The sequence below is a fragment of the Sus scrofa genome, chromosome 13 (assembly GCF_000003025.6).
Source record: "Sus scrofa isolate TJ Tabasco breed Duroc chromosome 13, Sscrofa11.1, whole genome shotgun sequence".
Classification (NCBI taxonomy): domain Eukaryota; kingdom Metazoa; phylum Chordata; class Mammalia; order Artiodactyla; family Suidae; genus Sus; species Sus scrofa.
Window position 1 is genome coordinate 83,504,239 of NC_010455.5, and position 19,515 is coordinate 83,523,753.

At 41.9% G+C, this 19,515-nt stretch overlaps 1 protein-coding gene across 1 annotated transcript in view; it reads right to left on the bottom strand.

Annotated features, from left to right (window-relative positions):
* PCOLCE2 (procollagen C-endopeptidase enhancer 2) overlaps positions 3,369–19,515 on the bottom strand; it is an 85,323-nt gene continuing 69,176 nt past the window's right edge. Inside the window, exons 6-9 of the mRNA XM_005669917.2 lie at positions 14,787–14,941; positions 9,899–9,982; positions 6,841–7,008; positions 3,369–3,956 (exon numbers count right to left, since the gene is read on the bottom strand). Of these exons, the coding sequence (XP_005669974.1) occupies positions 3,826–3,956; positions 6,841–7,008; positions 9,899–9,982; positions 14,787–14,941 (538 nt within the window). The 3' untranslated portion in view covers positions 3,369–3,825. The remainder of the gene's footprint in view (positions 3,957–6,840; positions 7,009–9,898; positions 9,983–14,786; positions 14,942–19,515) is intronic.

A 19,515-nucleotide genomic window follows, 5' to 3' on the forward strand; every position in this document is an offset into this window, starting at 1 on the left:
TAATACAGTATGTCAACTATGTTGCTAGGCAAATTTGTTTGAAGTGAAAAAAAAAAAAAAAAAAAAAAAAAGGACCCCTGATTGGTAAATTGCATTGATTGGGAAGAATCCAATCCAGTGAAAATCAACTATAAATACCTGAGAGGGAGGCCAGAGCTTTGGGGCTTTGCAGAATGTGTAGCTCTTATAAATAGGTATGTCATCTGTGAAGAGTCTGGGAGCTGGGCCTCTCAAGTTGCTACAAGAGAGAATGGTTTCTGTGGAGATGCAACTTTTAAACTGGAGTGTCTGCATCCATCTGGCATGAACCTTGTCTCCTGGCACCTGAGACATTATCTGGGGAGGCCAAAGAAAACAGCTCATGGATAGCTGTGTGAACTGCTGCCAGATGGCTGCAAAGACTCCCTTAGAAGAACACTGTCCTGTTAAGTTCTGGTTACTGTGCTATATCTTTCTGAGAATATTGGTACCAAGGGAGGCCTGTGGTACTATTGAATCTGAATTGTTAATTGCACCTTAGACTCCTCAATTGGCATTGCAGATTGCTGCAGTGACGTGCGATCATTACATTCATATATACATTTTCTAATATTCAATCAATCAAGCATGTCTGGCATAAATCCAACTTGATCATGGCCTTATTTTGTTTGCTGGATTTTGTTTGATAATGTTTTGTTTAGGGTTTTTGCACTTAAGCTTATAAATAAAATCAGAGAAGTGGTTTTCCTAGATCTGATTGTTTGCTAAAGTTTTGATATTAAGATTATACTAATCTCATAAAAAGCATTGCTGAGTTACTTTTTTACTTATACTCTGGAATAGCATATGTTAGATTGGCTGTGTTGGTCCCTTAGTTGTTTCACAGACCTTCTAAGTAAAATTATCTTGGGCTGGAATTTTATTTGAAGAAAGTTTTAAAGTTATGATTGCATTTTTTTTAATGCAAATGGTTATAAGACTACTTAGGTATTCTATTTCTACTTGAGTCTTAATTATAAGTCCCCACTCCCCAGCTAGGAATTTGTCCACTTCATCTAAGTTTTCAAATCTACTGACCAGTGGTTCATAATATTCTCTTACTGCTTTTGAAGAGTCTGTAACATCTACCATAAGGTCCCTTTTCATTTCTTTTTTTTTTTTTTTTTTTGTCTTTTTGCTATTTTTGGGGGCCACTCCCATGGCATATTGAGGTTCCCAGGCTAGGGGTCTAATTAGAGCTGTAGCCATTGGCCTACGCCAGAGTCACAGCAACGCGGGATCCGAGCCGAGTCTGCAACCTACACCACAGCTCACGGCAATGCCAGATTGTTAACCCACTGAGCAGGGGCAGGGATCGAACCCGCAACCTCATGGTTCCTAGTCAGATTCGTTAACCGCTGCGCCACGACGGGAACTCCCCCTTTTCATTTCTAAATTGTTTTCCTTGTTCTTTTTTATTTCTTTTCTTGCCTAATCTTGTCAGTTTTATCAATTATATTGTCATTTTAGGGAACCAATTTTCGATTTTGTTAATTTTCTCTGCGATTCTATTTTACTCAATTTCTGCTTTTATGTTTATTTCCTACTTTTTAGAAGTGTATTCTCTTCTTTTGCTACCTCCCTAATTTGTATCATTCACAAAATATTTTTCACCCTTTTAGAATGTAAACATTTAAGTTTATACATTTTAAAGTTTAAGTTGCATTCCACATAATTTAATACTTAAATTAAAATGTTTTTAACATTTTCTTATTTTCTATAACAGTTTCCTTTTGAGTATGAGTTATTTAAAAGCATAAGGGGAGTTCCTGTCATGGCGTAGCGGAAACAATCCGACGAGGAACCATGAGGTTGCGGGTTCAATCCCTGGCCTCGCTCAGTGGGTCAAGGATCCGGCATTGCTGTGAGCTGTGGTGTAGGTTGCTGACACAGCTTGGATCTGGCATTGCTGTGGTTGTGGTGCAGGCCAGCGGCTACAGCTCTGATTAGACCCCTAGCCTGGGAACCTCCATATGCCACAGGTGCTGCCCTAAAAGGACTAAAAGACAAAATAAATAAATAATTTTTTAAAAAGCACAATACTCAATTTCCAATATCAGATTTTTTCCTTATTTTTTAATTTTTTTACTATTGTGTACTTTGTGTAATTCCCAATTATGCATTTTTGCTGGAAAGTGATGCCTGTGTGATACCAGTTCTTTGAACTTAGATAGAATTTGTTTCAGGGGGCTGTAAGTGGTCAAATTTTGAAACTGTTCCATACTGAGATTAAAAGTGAGCTTTTTGGGAGTTCCCATTGTGGTGCAGTGGAAATGAACCTGACTAGCATCCATAAGGATGCAGGTTTGATCCCTGGCCTCACTCAGTGGATCAGGGATCTGGCATTGCCGTGAGCTGTGGTGTAGGTTGCAGGTGTGGCTCAGACCTGACATAGCTGTGGCTGTGGCGTAAGCTGGCAGTTGTAGCTCTAATTTGACCCCTAGCCTGGGAATTTCCATATGCCACGGGTGTGGCCCTAAAGAGAGCTTTTGGTTTTATGTCCATCAGGTAAACCTAGTTAACTATGTGGTTCAAATCTTCTATATCTTTATTTTTTTCCTCTTAAATCTTCCAATTACTGAGAGAAATGTGTAAAATCTCCCACTATGACAACAGACGTGTCCATTTCCATTTATACTATGCCAGATTTAGTCATATATTTTGAAGGATATTATTAGTAGCATACAAATTTTAGAATCGTTGTATCTCCTTGTAACCCTCTTCATGCTGAGAAATGCTTTAAAGTCTCTTTCCTAATATTAATAAAGCCACATCTGTTTTGTTTTAGCAAGTATTTGTCCGGTACATTTATGTTTTTCTATCCTTTTCAACTTTTCTGTGTCCTTATGTTTTAGATGCCTCTTTCAAATAGTACATAGATTTTGTTTTTCTAATCCAGTCTGATAATCTTTGGCTTTGAATAGAAGTATTTAGTAATGTATATTGAAATTATTGATACATTTACATTCCTACCATCTTATTTTGTGGTAATGGCAGTGAGGGCACTGGGTTTGGAATTAAGACATCTGAACTTGATTGCCTGTTCTCTCTCTTGGGAGGTGTGTGTTTCAGACAGGTCATTAAATATACCTGAGCTTCCACTTCTACCTCAAAAATGAAGGACCTGATCTAGATTCCTGAGGGACAGCGTTCCAGCTCTTACATTCTCTGGTTCTGCAGGGAAGAATTATAGTCTGTTTACATTGCTGGATCTATCTAGTCCCTGCAGTTCTTGGAAAGCTCTCTTAGTAAAGTATAAATTGATACAAGGACAAACTTATAGGTAAAGGGCAGGGAATATTCTTTTTACTGTGTCCCACCTTCTATAAAAACAAGTTTAATGGCTGTTATATAATCATTTTAAAACTTTTTATTAAGCATTGATTTAAAAAATGCGAGAGAAGTCTGTAACACCTCAGAGCAAATGCTTGAAGGTAAAACAAATATCACTATAAATATTGCACATAGAAAATATCTTTTTTTACATCTTCACACAACTCGTTTCTAAAACATCCTTTTACAGAGATGTATAAATAAACTGCTTCCAAACTGTCAACGCTTGATACATTTAGTCTCTTGTCACCCGACTATGTCTGCAAGTTTCCAATTGAATATCTGCTCCTCTTCTATGCAGGCAACAGAACTTCCATCAGCGATATCGGAGGTCGAATACCTACATCATGTGAAGAGTAAATCTTTCTGAATGCTCAATATTTCAGGTTATAAATTTTCTTTTTCTACTGAGAAAAAAAAATAGATCTTTCAAAGGCAGTGACAGAATGCAGCTTAAATGGACATAGTTCACCGTTAGCATTGCTTGTTCTTCAAGGCATTCAGCAGCTTCTGATTCTTGGTCTTGAACATCATGATAAAGCTGTTTGGCATGATTCTGCCTCGCCCGTCTTCGCCCACTTGGCCCATAATAATGTAATTTAGACCTAAAACAGAATATAAGATTAATTTTTTCTCTCTATGCATGTGGGTTTGAACAACTTAGACTATAACGTACCTCTAGGAAAATGCTGTATCGATATAATTAGATATTGATTCTATCTAGGATAAAATCTGCTTTATGGCTCTCATCAGAAAAACATCTAAATTCAATCAAATAGCATGTGCCAGCTCTGCTAACACTAGAAAACCGATGGAGTGACTAGATCCAGGCCTGTCCAGCTCTGCAGTGGGTCTGGTATATTTTACTGAGTGTCACTCTGAACAATACACTGTGTTCCTGTGAAAGGCACTCCCTCCTCAAGGGGCCTCAGTGCTCCCTGAAGCGCTGTCTTTATTAGATGGCCTCTTACGTCCCACAGTGGATCTGGATTTCCTCAGGCATTTGGCAACTGATTATCCATTGTCTTCTATTGTTGTCTTGAGCTTTTTTTTTTTTAACATCTCAAACATTTATTGCTTGCTTTTTTTTTTTTGGTCTTTTTTTTTTTTTTTAGGGCCGTACCCACAGCATATGGAAGTTCCCAGGCTAGGGTCAAATCAGAGCTGTAGCCACTGGCCTACACCAGAGCCACAGCAATGTGAGATCCGAGCCGAGTCTGTGACCTACACTACAGCTCTAGGCAACGCCGGATCCTTAACCCACTGAGCGAGGCCAGGGATTGAACCTGTATCCTCATGGATGCTAGTCAGATTCACTTCCACCGAGCCACAGTGGGAACTCCTCAAACATTTATACCACACAAGTTTTTTTGGAGGCCTAGGTGGATCATATACTTCTTTACATTCTTACAGGCCCTTGCCAAAAAAAAAAAAAAAAAGGTATTAAAAAGTACTTAAAAAGACAAAAAAATTAAAAAATAAAAAAGTACGTATATCTGTTATACTATTTCGTTATATACCAATGTGTCTAGCTAAGTTAGGCCTAGACTGAGCATTGTTGGATTCAACTCTGAAGATTTATATTGCCTCAGAAAAGTGAACTAAAGGAAGTGTGTGTTACCACATCCTTTATTCTCCCTTTCTCTGCTGCGTGTCAAAGAAGAAATACATGTTTCCTTTTTCTCTTGCATGAGCCTTCCTCAGTGGGCTCACACTGTCATCATGGTGGTCTTGAACCTGTGAAAGCTTGGGATGCTGGTCAGGTAGATGCCACTAGAAGGCTGGACTGCTAGCATCATTATGAGACCTTACAGTAAGTACCTAGATATGCATTACTTGCTGTTCCTGACAGTTCTGGAAAGAAGTGTTAACTTTTACAGAACCTTTGCTCTTCCCGCTAAAGAGTCAATGTGAGGAGTTCCCGTCGTGGCACAGTGGTTAACGAATCCGACTAGGAACCATGAGGTTGTGGCTTCGATCTCTGGCCTTGCTCAGTGGGTTAAGGATCCGACATTGCCATGAGCTGTGGTGTAGGTTGCAGATGAGGCTCGGATCCCGCGTTGCTCTGGCTCTGGAATAGGCCAGAGCTACAGCTCCGATTAGACCCCTAGCCTGGGAACCTCCATATGCCAAGGGAGCGGCCCTAGAATAGGCAAAAAGACAAAAAATAAAGAATCAATGTGAGGCTGCTGGCCTCCTGGTTTTTTGGAACAATCTGAATTCATCATAAAGCCTTCTTGAAGTGGGGATTCTGTATTTCTCTCTGTGTGTGGGGTTTGCTATGTTTTGGTTGTGGAGGAGGTCTGCAACAAGACTGAGGAAAGGCATGAGTTGACACTGGATAGAGAAGTTGTGGTATGTCACACAGTGGAATACCAGGCATTACTGCCCTTCCAAACAGAGAGATCGCTATGTGCTGTCGAGGGAAAGATGTCCACATATATGTCATGTGGGGGGAAAGTTCAGTAGAATATGTGTAGCATGATCCCCTTTGTTTACGTGGTAATGTGCATACTTTATAGCAATAGAATTTTCTGGAAGGAACTTTTCAGTGTGCCTCTGGGGAAAGGGAAAGGGCATCACTTTTTATTTTATATCTTTCTCTATTTAAATCAACTTTTTAAAAATCATAGAACATACATTACTTTCAAAACTTCAAGACCTGTTAAACAATCATGTGCCTCTGACTCTGGAGTAACTTTCTTTTTCCAAAATTTCTCTTAATAAACTCATTCCCATCTATGGATTTAACAATCCTATATCTACAAATGAATCCCAGATTTTTAATTCTAGGCCACATATACCTCTATCATCTGAACTCCAGCTCTGAATTTGTTCTTTGATGGATATTTTCCTCTAAACCTAGTATTGGCACCTGAAGTGCAATAATTGAAAACCTCTTTCTCCTGAACTGCTCCTCCTATCTGCTCCCTGTTGGTCCAACTTCAAATGTTTTTTGGATTCATTCATCATTTCTACTACCTCACCACCTTCCACAAGGCACAGGGATTGGAGCCCAATTCTGCCTGATTCCAAAGGTCCTCCTTCTCCTTTTTTTTTTTTTTTTTTTGTCTTTTTGCCATTTCTAGGGCTGCTCCCACAGCATATGGAGGTTCCCAGGCCAGGGGTCTAATCGGAGCTGTAGCCGCCAGCCTACGCCAGAGCCACAGCAATGCAGGATCCAAGCCGAGTCTGTGACCTACACTACACTCACGGCAACGCCGGATCCTTAACCCACTGAGCAAGGCCAGGGATCGAAGCCACAACCTCGTGGTTCCTAGTTGGATTCGTTAACCACTGAGCCACAACGGGAACTCCTAAAAGTCCTCCTTCTTAACCAGAAGGAAGCAATACATTAGCCCTGATTTTATGTCCCTAGATGAGCCATGGCATGGACAGATCCATGACTTGCTCAGATGAGCCTTTCTCATCCCCCTTTCTCCCCCCGAGCTCCCCCGGAAGAAACACTGGTGTTTTCCTCCTACTCACCTCTTCTGAGGAGAGGGCACTGCTTGCAGACTACGATGACCTTGGCACTCATGTTCTTGCCAGCCTGCTGAACTGCCAGATTTCCCTCTTTATAGATGTTGATGATCGAGATTGTGGCGTGCAAACTCCCACCTCGAGGGATGGTGGTGATAACTGTGCCAGCCAAGACTGCAGAAGAAAACGTTTTTGAAATAACGGGACAGTGAAAGCAAATGTAAGAAGAATTGAAAATAATGTATATTCCTCTAAGTTTCAGATAGGAAAGATTTTAATGTTAGAAAGAAGGCCCTGAGAGATTTTGATTCTGCCCCTTCGTCACCACAACTCGGTGAAAAAAGTCGTGGAGCTGTAATGCTACCCCAGTTGTTAGGCCTTGATACAGAAGAGAGAAAGCAAAATACCTGCCATATTGCAGTCAACTGCTGAGACAGGGACTCGTTCCACTGTTTTATCCAACATGTGGATCAATCACCAAGTAAGGAATGGACTCATGAGCCTCGATCTGTGAATACTCAACAGGAACTTGTATCTTTAGAAGCAATACCATACTAAGTGCATGGTGGGGCTTTGAGCCATGTGGATCTGAGTCCCCACGTCTGTGTGGTGAGCACCTTCCTTTCTGTGTCTCCCACTGGCTCATCTCTCCTTGAACTTTGATTAATCCTATAGATCCCCATCTCTAATCAACAGTAAATATCTGTCTTTTTTTTTCTTTTTTCTTTTTTTTCTTGGTCTTTTTGCCTTTTCTAGGGCCACTCCTGCGGCATATGGAGGTTCCCAGGCTAGGGGTCTAATCAGAGCTATAGCTGCCAGCCTTTGCCAGAGCCACAGCAACAACGCAGGATCCGAGCTGTGTCTGTGACCTACACCACAACTCACGGCAACACCGTATCTCACGGCAACGCCAGATCCTTAACCCACTGAGCAAGACCAGGGATCGAACCCGCAACCTCATGGTTCCTAGTCAGCTTCGTTAACCACTGAGCCGCGATGGGAACTCCAATATCTGTCTTTTTCTGGGTCTTTTATATTCTCTTTCTTATCCACCCTGTTGATCTCATTTAACAAGTATAGAGCTGGGGTATAAACACATTTTCTTGCTTAAAAAAAAAAAACTAGTAAAATTCAGTTGCTTTTCATTACATAACTCTCTTTTTACTTTGAGACACTTAGAGAAAAAAAGTGTCATTTCTGAGAAAGAAGCTGTGTTTCTCAAAGGTGGGCTTTTGATATTTTGTCAGGGAGAGACTTGCAAGCGACGCACGACTTGCATGGAATGACTTTTTTATGAACCCTGTCCCTACCTAGAAAAACCAGAAGCACCCCTCAGTCATTGTGACAACCCCAACTTGCCTCTAAAGGATTGTTACCAATGCTGGTTGAGAACCAGTGGGCCACTGGAGATAGTATTGGATCATTTTGCCGTGTGAGTGAGTCACAGTGGAATAAATTGGGCTTTGGACTTGGCTGCTATGACCCTTTGAGGATAAAGTGAGAACTCACTCCTTATATAGTGTGCAAAGCTTACAATGTCAGAATTCTTATCATGCTTTATTCTGATTTCCAGGGGTGAGTGTTCATTGCAAAACATCGGTTGGTAGCTGAGCGAAATCAGAGGGCTCTGAAGGACAGGGAGGGAGATTTCCCCAAGCTCCTACAGAAGTGTTGCTCCCTGGATGTGGGAGCAATGACACCTGGTGCTATTGGTTTTCATGTTCCTGCCAGTTATTTGAATCTAAGCAAGCAAACTCCAGTAAGATTTAGAACCCTAGAGTCTTCAGTGCCTTCACATCTTCACTATAAAATGAACCCTCTGGGCTGCATTTACCACTTGGCATAAAAAAACGCAAGGGAAGCCTCTTCCAGGAACTCCTTTGTTTTGGGTAATCTATTGAGGGTGCAGCAATTTTCTTTTCCTGAAATGACTTTTTTTTTTCCCCCATGACTGCACCTGTAGCATATGGATGTTCCCAGACCAGGGACTGAATTCGAACCACCGCTGAGAACTATGCCACAGATGCAACAACACCAGATCCTTTAACCCACTGGCTGGGCAGAGAACTGAACTCTCTGCAGTGACCTGAGTGGTTGCACAGTCGGATTCTTAACCCACTGTGCCACAGCACGAACTCCTGATAAGACTTTTCTCAAACGTTCCTTTTAAATATAACCAACATAAGTAAACTCGATATCTTTTGCTCTTGAGTGGTTTTCACAGAAAGTGCAATTTTTTTAATTGCAAAAAACTTTTAGAAATTCTTTTTTTTCTTTTTTGTCATTTTAGGGCTGCACCCACAGCATATGGAAGTTCCCAGGCTAGGGGTCAAATCGGAGTTGTAGCTTCCGGCCTACACCACAGCCACAGCAATGCTAGATCTGAGCCACATCTGTGACCTACACCACAGCTCACAGCAACACCAGGTCCTTTAACCCAGTCATCAAGGTCAGGGATCAAACCCAAGTCCTTAAGAATACTGGTCGGGTTTGAGCCACTGAACCAACCACCACGGGAAATCCCTGAAATTCTAAGTCATTAGGTAATATCTTCTCAGGTTCCAATTTATAAGTGTTTCCAAATGGATTTCAGATTTCCAAGTTTTAATTTAGTACTTTGGAAGGACACTACAAAGGAAATACTTGAATTTTTTCTGAGAGAGGCTAGTGTGGATATGTTTCTAATTTACTGAAGTTGAACTACAGATGTGTGAAAATATACTCAGGACGTGAAAACTATGTGAGAAAAAAAGGACACAGATTTTTTTTCAGGAAACCTGAGCCAGCCAGAACACATAGAGCGACAGCATCACATTCCAGGCATCAAATGATTAAGTTTATGTGGAAAAACGTGTCTTTTCTGCATAAGTCTTTTTCTCAGTTGTGAAATCTAAAGCTTTGAATGGCGTAAGTCAACATACTTTAGTGAGCAGGAAAATATTTTCTTGGGTAAATGAAGAGTGTAACTGACCCTGTACCATCACATTCAAGGCAATTCCTTTGAGATTAAGCATGCAGTTTCGGGTTTCTGAGGAAAAAGGAAAGGCTGGGTTTTATTTCTTACCAAAGTTACTTGAACAATAATTGCTCTCTGGAGTCCCAGTCCGTTTACACTTTTGTTGACATAGGGCCACGGTGGGTTTGACACCTTAATTCAAAGAAGAAAGACATAAGATTCAGGAAAATGAATTCAAGCATAATTGGTGTTTATCAATGTAAAATCCGCCTGTATTTCTCTGAGCCACCAATCTGTCGTTGCGATGAAATAATTAAAACACACGCAAAGGAAATTCTTCATGTTACCAACTCCTGCTCTAATTTCCTCAGGGTAATGCAATACCCTCCGCTGATTTTAAACTTGAGATCAAAGATAACCCAAATTTAGCCCTATTCTCTTCTTCCTTTATATATAACTAACGCTATAACCAAAAATAGATAGAGCCTCACCTACCAGGCTTTGAAAAACCAAGTACAACAAACATGAGTGCGGGAGATACAGTTTAAAACTTTTCACATTAGAAAAGGAATCTCACCGGGTTCCCCTTGAGGGCGGAGGGAGCCTTCTTGGTGCACTTGAAATATACAATTGCCCAAAAGTGAGTAGTACAGGTTTGAAGGAGCACTGCTCACATGAAAAAGTGTATTCTATCTCTAATTAGATGCTGCCATCACTAAACATTTTTTTTTTTTTTTGGAGCCTGTCATTGCCTATAAAGATGGGGACAAATTTAAAATTATAACTAAATAGATAAACACAGTGGTTCTCAATCTGAGGTGATTTTGTCCACTAGGTGACTTTTATTAATATCTGGAAATACTTTTGGTGATACTACTGGTATCTAGTGGGTCGGAAAACCAGGGACGCTGCTAAACATCCCACAGTGAACAAGACAGCCCCCAACAGCAAAGAATTATGTGGCCCAAAATGTAAACAGTGCCAAGGTTGAGAAACTGTGGGTTAACAAAATGAAAATATTTAACCTTCAATATCATCATTAAAAATGTTTCCAAAATATTTGCTAATGATTCACTTATATGTGGCAAGATGCTAGGAAGAACAAAACAATTGTTACAGAACTGTATGTGTTGGGTAAGAATCTGCAATTGTAACACTGCCCTTTTAAAGATGTTCTGCTAACTCCTCTGTGAATTTACTCTGAATATGTACCCCTGCTTAACTCCCCAAAGGGTGCAAAGTGCATTACAATATTAAAACATACACAACTGGATTTCCTACTGTGGTGCAGTGAGTTAAAAAGCTGACTGCAGCAGCTTGGTTCAGAGCTGTGGCTCAGATTCAATCCCTGGCCTGGGAACATAGATATGCCACAGGTACAGCCATAAAAAATAATAAAATATACATGATTTAATGTTAAAATACACATAACAGCAAATATATACGTGTGTGTGTGTGTGTGTGTGTGTGTGTGTGTGTGCTTATAAAAGAATGAGAGAATGCTCAGAAAGCATTTAGAGGGGATACTGTTCCAGGAGTTGAGGACCTAAATTTACCTAATTCGCTGGGTCAAAAGGTAGTAGTTAGTGGCTCCCCTGTCTGATGGGAGAGCATCTTTTTACCTGGACCCTGGAAACCAGCTCCTTCTCAGCCTCAGAGCATTGGTCTGCAGGATGGGTGGGCATTCTACGCAGCTCCTTCTCTCCCTTTGGCACCTTCCTGCTCTCTTGCCTTTATGCCATCAGTTACCCCAGCCCAACCCTCCTCATCTTATTGTCCTCTCTCTGCCCCTGCACTCCCCAGCAGGTCTCTGGCTCTCAGCCTCCTCTCCATGTGCCCCTGTGACCTTCTGGATGGGTCCTCCCTCCTTGGGAACAATCCTTACACGTCCCTGAGAGATGGTCCCTCTGCTCCATCTCCATCTCTCAGCCCCAGGCTCACATGTCCTCCTGCTGATGTCCTGTCACCAATCTCTCAGATGTAGACAGCCTGTTTTCCAGTACAGCCTGCTCTCTCTCCAGCTTATTTATTTACTCTCGGACTCTCATGATGACTTGTTTTTCTATGTTTAGAGGTTCAACACATTGACCCTTCTCATTTCCCCCACTCCATCAATCCTGGCCCGTCTTTACTTCCTTAGTTATTCCCTTAGTTTCCGTGGTCCAATAGTTCAGTCATTTTCTTGACAGTACCTTAAACTCCCCTTTCTTCTGTCCCTCAGCCCTGTAGGAGCCTCTGCTTTTTTTTTTTTTCCCCCTGTGTCTGTACTCAGACAGTGGAAAATCAGATCTGAGGCAGAAACTGGTGTGATAAAAATGAGTTAAGTTTGATATGTTTTCATTTAAATGTCTAGCAGCTGCAAAATACGAGGACCCTCATCCACATGACAAGCTGCCTCCAATTTCCACAGCTGTTCTTCAGATTTCCCCAACCCCCAGGGCTTCTACCTCCTTCTCATTCTCAGCATGTGACCTAGCCTATTTTCTGGAGAATAAAAGTCATAGAAGAAGACGTCCTTGAACCCCCACCACCCCTCTGAGTTGTCTTCCTGCACCCTCACTTCCCTTCCTCCCCTCAGAGAGAAGCCTGCCCCGCTCTGGTCTAAGGTCTCCTGCGAGTCCTCTGGAGGCCAGACCCTCCACCTTTGTGGAAAGTTCCTCCTCAGTTTATTCCTTGGCTTCACCAAGTTCAAACCCAAGGGCTGGACCTGTGCATTGAGATGCTGGATTTACTGTTTCTTCACCTTGCTCCACACGCTCCTCACCGCTGCCTGGGTTCTGTCTGCGCAGCTCCACTCACACAACCCTTGTCAGTCTCCAGTAGCCTCCACTCATGAATCGGAGGGGGATGTTTTGGCCCCGCCCTTTGTTTGAAGTCTCACCAGCACCTAGCTCTTGCAACAACTCCCTTCTTAAAACATTCTCTTCCATGGCCCCATGACACATGCTCCTACTTTCCCCCTTCCTCCTTAGCTGCTTCTTTTCTATCTTCTTTGCCAGCAGCCCCTCTTTATAAAGTTGGAGATTCTAGAGATTTGGTTCCAGCCCTTCTTCTCCTTTCCCCATAACCTCTCCCTAGGCAATTGAATTCTGGACCATGGTGTCAACCTCAGATGTTGATGACTCTCAGGTTTATTTGTGTATTTTTTTATGGCTGCTCCCACAGTGTATGGAAGTTCCTGGGCCAGGGATCGAATCTGAGCCACAGCTGCAACTTAACGCCACAGCTGTGGCAACATTGGATCCTTGAACCCACTGAGCTGGGTGAGGGATCCAACCCACAATTCTACATCAACCCGAGCTGCTGCAGTCAGAGTCTTAACCCACTGTGCCACAGTAAGAACTCTGAGGAAAATTTAAATCTCTTGTTTAAATATCTCTTCTGGTCTGGAGGCCCATAGCTCTAACTGTCCACATGCCATCTCCACGTCACTATCTCACAGAGGCCTCAAGCCCAACAAGATCACAGCTTAATTTTTGAATCTACCTCTAAACCTATGAATCTACTTCATGAATTGCATCATTATCCCCAGAGTTGTGCAAGCCAGGGACCTAAGTGGCATGCTCCCTGATCTCTCTTGTCCAATTAACTGCCAAGCCCTGTTAAAATTTCCCAAGGTCTATGGCTACAGGTGCTGTGGACCATGCTTTAGAAAACAGTGGAAAATCAGACCTGAGGCAGAAGCTAGTGTGATAAAAATGAGTTAAGTTTGATATGTTTTAATTTAAATATCTAGCTGTTGCAAAATATGAGGAGATAGTTACAAATTCATGATTGCAATTTCAGAGAAAGTTCAGGACTGGAGGTAAAAGCTGGGGAACCACATGGGCACAGACTCCAAAGAATAAGGCCAACAGGGTCCTCTGAGATGAGCTGGAGAAACACTGCTGTAACACGGGGCAGTACGATTCCAGGCCACAAGGTGGCACACTTGTGGAGTGCTCAGAAAAATCTGTCCTACAAGTGCCTGTTCTCAGTGATGAGAGCCCTACCTGGGTACCAGCGGGAGATGGTAGGCAATAAAGGATTATTTCAACCTATTTCACATTGTAATCATAGATCCTTCCCACTTTTTTTCTCCTCCCTGGATTTAGATTTTGAGATCTGAGGCCTGAAATCCTGGTGGGTAGAGGTGACAGGGTATAGAGATAAGGCACAGGGACCTACTCCTGTGTCTCCATTTCTTGGTTCATACCCAGACCAAAGTTTCCCAGCTGGGTTCTAATAATTCATCAAATATTTTTGTTTAATTTATTCCAATTTGAAAAAATAATATATTTTTGTATGACACATTTTGGAGCACACCAGGAAAAAAAAAAGTCCAAATACTAGCAGATGTGAAAATAGGCAAGTATCAGGGTCCTAAAACTCTAACCTAAAATGCCGCAGTTCTTTGTAATAAAAACATAATTTTGTAAGTTCTAGGGAAGAAAAATTAGGCTTATGATGACCTGTGCCTATAATAGGGTTCCTAATATTTTTAAGTGACCATAATTCTCTTAGACAACATTTAAAAAGTATTAGCTTGTAAGCATTCTTACACCTTTTTTTTTTTGTCTTGTCCTTTTAGGGCCGCACTCGTGGCATATGGAGGTTCCCAGGCTAGGGGTCTAATCAGAGCTGCAGCTGCTGGCCTACGGCCTAGGACACAGCCACAGCAACACCAGATCCAAGCAGTGACTGACAGCTCACGGCAACATTGGATCCTTAACCCACTGAATGAGGCCAGGGATCAAACCTGCAACCTCATGGTTCCTAGACGGGTTCGCTCCTACTGCGCCACGATGGGAACTCCCTTTCTTACACTTTTACTTTATACTTATACTTTTCTTTCATTAATGGAATCATATTTTTCTCTTACCTAAGTTTTCATCTTTATTTAACTGATTTTAGTTTCCAGTATTTTCCTCTAATTTACACTTTTTTTTTCCTACTTCAGAAGAATTATTCTTATACTCCTCAAATTTGTGTACAAATTTCAGAAGAGAAAACTTACTTGTAGTCACAGGGTAGGTGGTGGTAACAGGTGGTGCTATAGTTGTTGGCAATTTTTTTGGCCTGAATTTGTAGTGACCAATAAATCCATCTGCAGTTAAACTTAAGTCTGATAAAAACTGAATGAGAAGTTCATTTCTCTCAGATACAATTGGCCTAAAAGAAAAACAAATTTTAAATGTATATATATATTTAAAAGTTTAAGTGGCATCTCTCTGAAATGTAGAATCTTCTAGCTTTCCATCAATTTCCGACAATAGATTACTCTGATTAAACTGAAAAGCTAAAGTACTTAAAAAGGTGAGTCTTAATCTGCTCAACATTATTGTTAATAGCTAACATTTACTGAATGTTTGCTCATTTAGGCATTGTGCTTTATGCAAACTGTCAAATTCTATCTTCACAACTAAACCCTATTGTTACGATCCCCTGTTTATGGGATAGGTAATTGAAGATGGGAGAGTTTGAGCAATTTGTCCAAGGCACTCAGCTGTTATGTGCAACAGTCAAGATTCAAACCCAGGACTAAGTGACTCTAGAGATGGTGACAGACATTGGGACTGATGTAAACACTGAAGCTGCAGCTGGTTCTTCACGAGCACCCTGGGGATAAGAAAGCCATGCAGGGTTTAATGGGACTTTCATTTCATTTTTAATGTTTTTTTTTTTTTTTTTTTTTTTTTTTTTTTTTTTTTTTGCTGCATCCACAGCATGCAGAAGTTCTGGGGCCAGGTATTGAATCCATGCCATAACAGTGATCCAAGCCCCAGCAGCAACAACATCAGATCCTTAACCTGCTATGCCATCAGGGAACTCCTAATGATAGTTCTTACACATGCTGCAAATGAAAACATTTCTGCTTATAATCTGGGAAGCAAAATGCTGTGAAGGAGAAACAAAGTGACTACTCTGTTGTGGTCATGAACACCATTAAGAATTCTCATTTTGAAGTTATTTCAGGAGCTCCCGTCGTGGCTCAGTGGTTAACAAATCTGCCTGGGAACTGTGAGGTTGTGGGTTCGATCCCTGGCCTTGCTCAGTGGGTTGAGGATCCAGTGTTGCTGTGAGCTGTGGTGTAGGTCCCAGATGTGGCTCAGATCCTGCGTTGCTGTGGCTCTGGCGTAGGCCGGCAGCTACGGCTCCGATTAGACCCCAAGCCTGGGAACCTCCATATGCTGCTGCAAGTGCGGCCCTAAAAAGACAAAAGACAAAAAAAAAAAAAAAAAAGTTATTTCAGAGGCATGCTGGTTAGTTGGTACTAAAGATTTATTGGCGAGTATAACTGAGGCTCAGAAGCTCTCTGAAATCTTAGAGTATAGCTAGATTATACAAGAGCGTAGTTGTGTTTACTCTTCGGCTATTGCTATTTAAACCTTGGTTTAAAAATGCTGTTTGGCTAATTTTATTCTAAAACTATTGAATTCAGAAATAGAAAAAGTTAAAGTTATTTAATTGGGTTAACTGGTGGCTCAGCTAAACTCCTTTTTTGAAGCATCTTCTCAACTGAACCACTATTCTTTTTTCCCCCAATCAAACCACTTCTTAGGCATCATGGACAGTAACTAATGAGGCAACTCTTCCCCCACCTACCAGCTGAGCACAGTGGGTTAGGGGAGGTTACCTCTGGACTTGACAGAACCTGTTAGAAAAACTGCAGGATCTTTTCTGTCCTGAAGGTTATTGTCTTTTGAACCAAAGGATGAGCAAACCTAAGAGCAAGGCTTGTGACCTACATTTAGAGTTTCAGTCACAAAAGTGACCAAGTTCATTTAAATAAAGCTTCTGAGAATCAAGCATTTAACAGAAATAGTTTATCTTGCTTTGGAAAACACATTCTATTAAATAAATACAATGTGCATGAGAACTACATACAATGTACCATACAACTACAATAACAAATAAGATATGTCAATCTTGTTTAGATGATGAAATTACCAAAAGCACTTACTATAAAGCAGCAAAGAAAACCAAGAGCCAATCAGGTCAGCCTTCCAGACATGCTGTTATAATTATAGTGATCATTCACTGCCTGTGCTATGAACTAATCTTGGAAGCGCTATATTGGAAGCTGAATTTTCTCAGGGAAGAGTATTTTAGTAACAAAGTTATATTTTAGTTATGCTGCTACTGAGCTTCAGTATGAATGTGACAGAATCACAGCGCCATAAATGTACTGAGGGCCAAGTATTGCATCTGCAAATTAATGTTACAAACCACCAGCAAGGCAAGAGGAAACCTCATTTGGACCCACTCCCCACTGGCACACCCTAGGAATGAGGATGCTGTTTTGTCTTACAGAGCTGGGTGTGTGAGTTGTCTCTGCTTTGTCATCTCACAGCCTTTCTCTTCCTCAGTCACCACAGCCAACCAGTCACCATGTCCTGCCAATTCTGCCTCATAAATATTCTTTCATCTATCTCCTCCTCTTCAGCTCTACCACTAAAGCTGTACCTGGACCACTGCCACAGCCTCCTCATCAGCCTCCCTGCTCCTCTTTCTAGGACGGGAGTTCTAGAGGCACTGGTCCTGTCACTTCCCTTAACTGCACTTGGAGGGCTCCCATGTGGAGCCCAACTCAACCCCCAGCCTCCTCTCTCTCTGGGCCCCCACTCAAAGTTTAGTCTCCAGAAGAACATATATTTCCCCTGTGTATCTTTACTTTTATTTTTCTTTTTTTCAGGACCACACCCGTGGCATATGGAAATTCCCAGGCTAGGGGTTGAATTGGGGCTGCAGCTGCCAGCTGCAACCCACGCCATAGCCATGGCAATAAAGGGTCCAAGCTGCATCTGCAACCTACACCACAGCTCACAGCAATGCTGGATCCTTAACCCACTGAGCGAGGCCAGGGATCGAACCTGCATCCTCATGGATGCTAGTCAGGTTCATTACCGCTGAGCCATGATGGGAACTCCTCCCCTGTGTATCTTTACTGACTAGTCCCCTCTGCTTGTCTGTCCTCCCATGTGCCTCTGACTAACTCAACTCTTCCTTCAAGATTCAGATTCGAGAGACATAATCTCCTCTCCTAAACCTCTCCTGACCTCCCTACTTCTTGTCCCAGCTGGTCCAAAGGACTCCTTGTCAGAAATCCAACCAGGACACCCTTTACCCATCTGCCCATTTACCTGTCTGCCTTACTTTGGTGCCTCCCACTACTTGCCTCTGTATCTTCTATTTATCTTTGTGTTCCATGTGCATGCCACACGCCTGAGGTGTAATAAGTGTCTCTGAACTGAATTCAGTGGTATTGTCTTGAATCAGGCACAGCGGTGATGAAGTGATGTCCCACCAACCACTACTCTCCCCCCACCCCCTCGAGTCACACATTTAACGGGGGGAGGGGAAGCGCCCCAATTGGGTTTTCTCATTTTCTGCACTGCCCTATGCCTCAGATCCCCTGACGAGAGAAAAATATTCCTCTGGTCAAAGTGTGAGTTGGTGGGCTGGTGGTCCAGCTACTCCAGGCATTGTCTCGGAAGTGAGTGATGCTCAACAGCCCCTCTCCCATCACCCCTCCCCCATCCTCTGGAGGCAACCAGGACCCTGAGTTTTGTGCTGCTCCTCTCCCTTCCTTTACCTGCAGATTTACCTATACACAGGCATCATGAAACAATGTATTCCATAAGTTCACATCCTTTTAAACTTCACATAAATGAAAGGATACTGTGTCTTTAAAATTTTTTTTTTTCTCACCCTCAATAACTGTGAGATTCTTGCTCTGTGTTCACTGATGTATACTGTGAGCTATAACAGAACTTAACTCTTCTCTTGTTGATCAACAGTGGGCAGTTTACTGCCCCCCCATTAAAACAGCACTAATGAGAACACGCTTGGATGTGTCTTGTGATGCACATGGACTAAAGTGTCCTTGGTGGACACCCCAGGAAGGCCAGGTGTATAACCTACAGTAGGTGAGAGGACATAAGCTCATGTTCGATTTTGTCAGATATTGCTAAACTGATTTCCAAAGTGGCTGTACCAATTTACACACTCTTCTCAAAGATTTATTCACTATACAGCTTCCTTCTTTGGGGGATGTCTTTCCACGTCTTTTGCCCATTTTTTCAACTGAGTTATTGTCTTTTCCTTAATTTTTAAGATAGCTTGATATGTTCTGGAACCTAGACCTAGGTCTTCGTCAAATATGACAAATGTTTAACAAATATCTGTTTCCCTTCTGTACCTTCTCTTTTCCCTCTCTTTAAGGTGTATTTGATGGGCAAAAATTCTCATTTAAGTTGCTCATTTAAGGAGTTCCCACTGTGGCTCAGTGGAAACCAATCTGACTAGTATCTATGAGAACACAGGTTCGATCCCCGGCCTTGCTCAGTAGGTGAGCTGTGGCGTAAGTTGTAGACTTGACTCAGATCTGGTGTTGCTGTGGCTGTGGTGTAGGCCGGCAGCTATAGCTCCCATTTGAACCCTAGCCTGGGAACTTCCATATGATGTGGGTGCAGCCCTAAAAACCAAAAAAAAAGGAAGTTTCTTATTTAAGTTCCCAATCCATTTGTAATTGATTTTTGTGTGATATAGATATGAATATAATTCTTTTTTCCTATATGAACCAAAACTGCCCCTACATCCTTTTTCAATAGGGCCCTCCTTTATCTGCTCACCATCTGTGTGTCTCTGAGATGTATTCAATCTGCAGAAACAGATTGGCCTCTCTTTGGTGTTTTAAAATTTTTCTCTCTTTCTGTTAAAACCACACTGTCTTGAGAGGGATA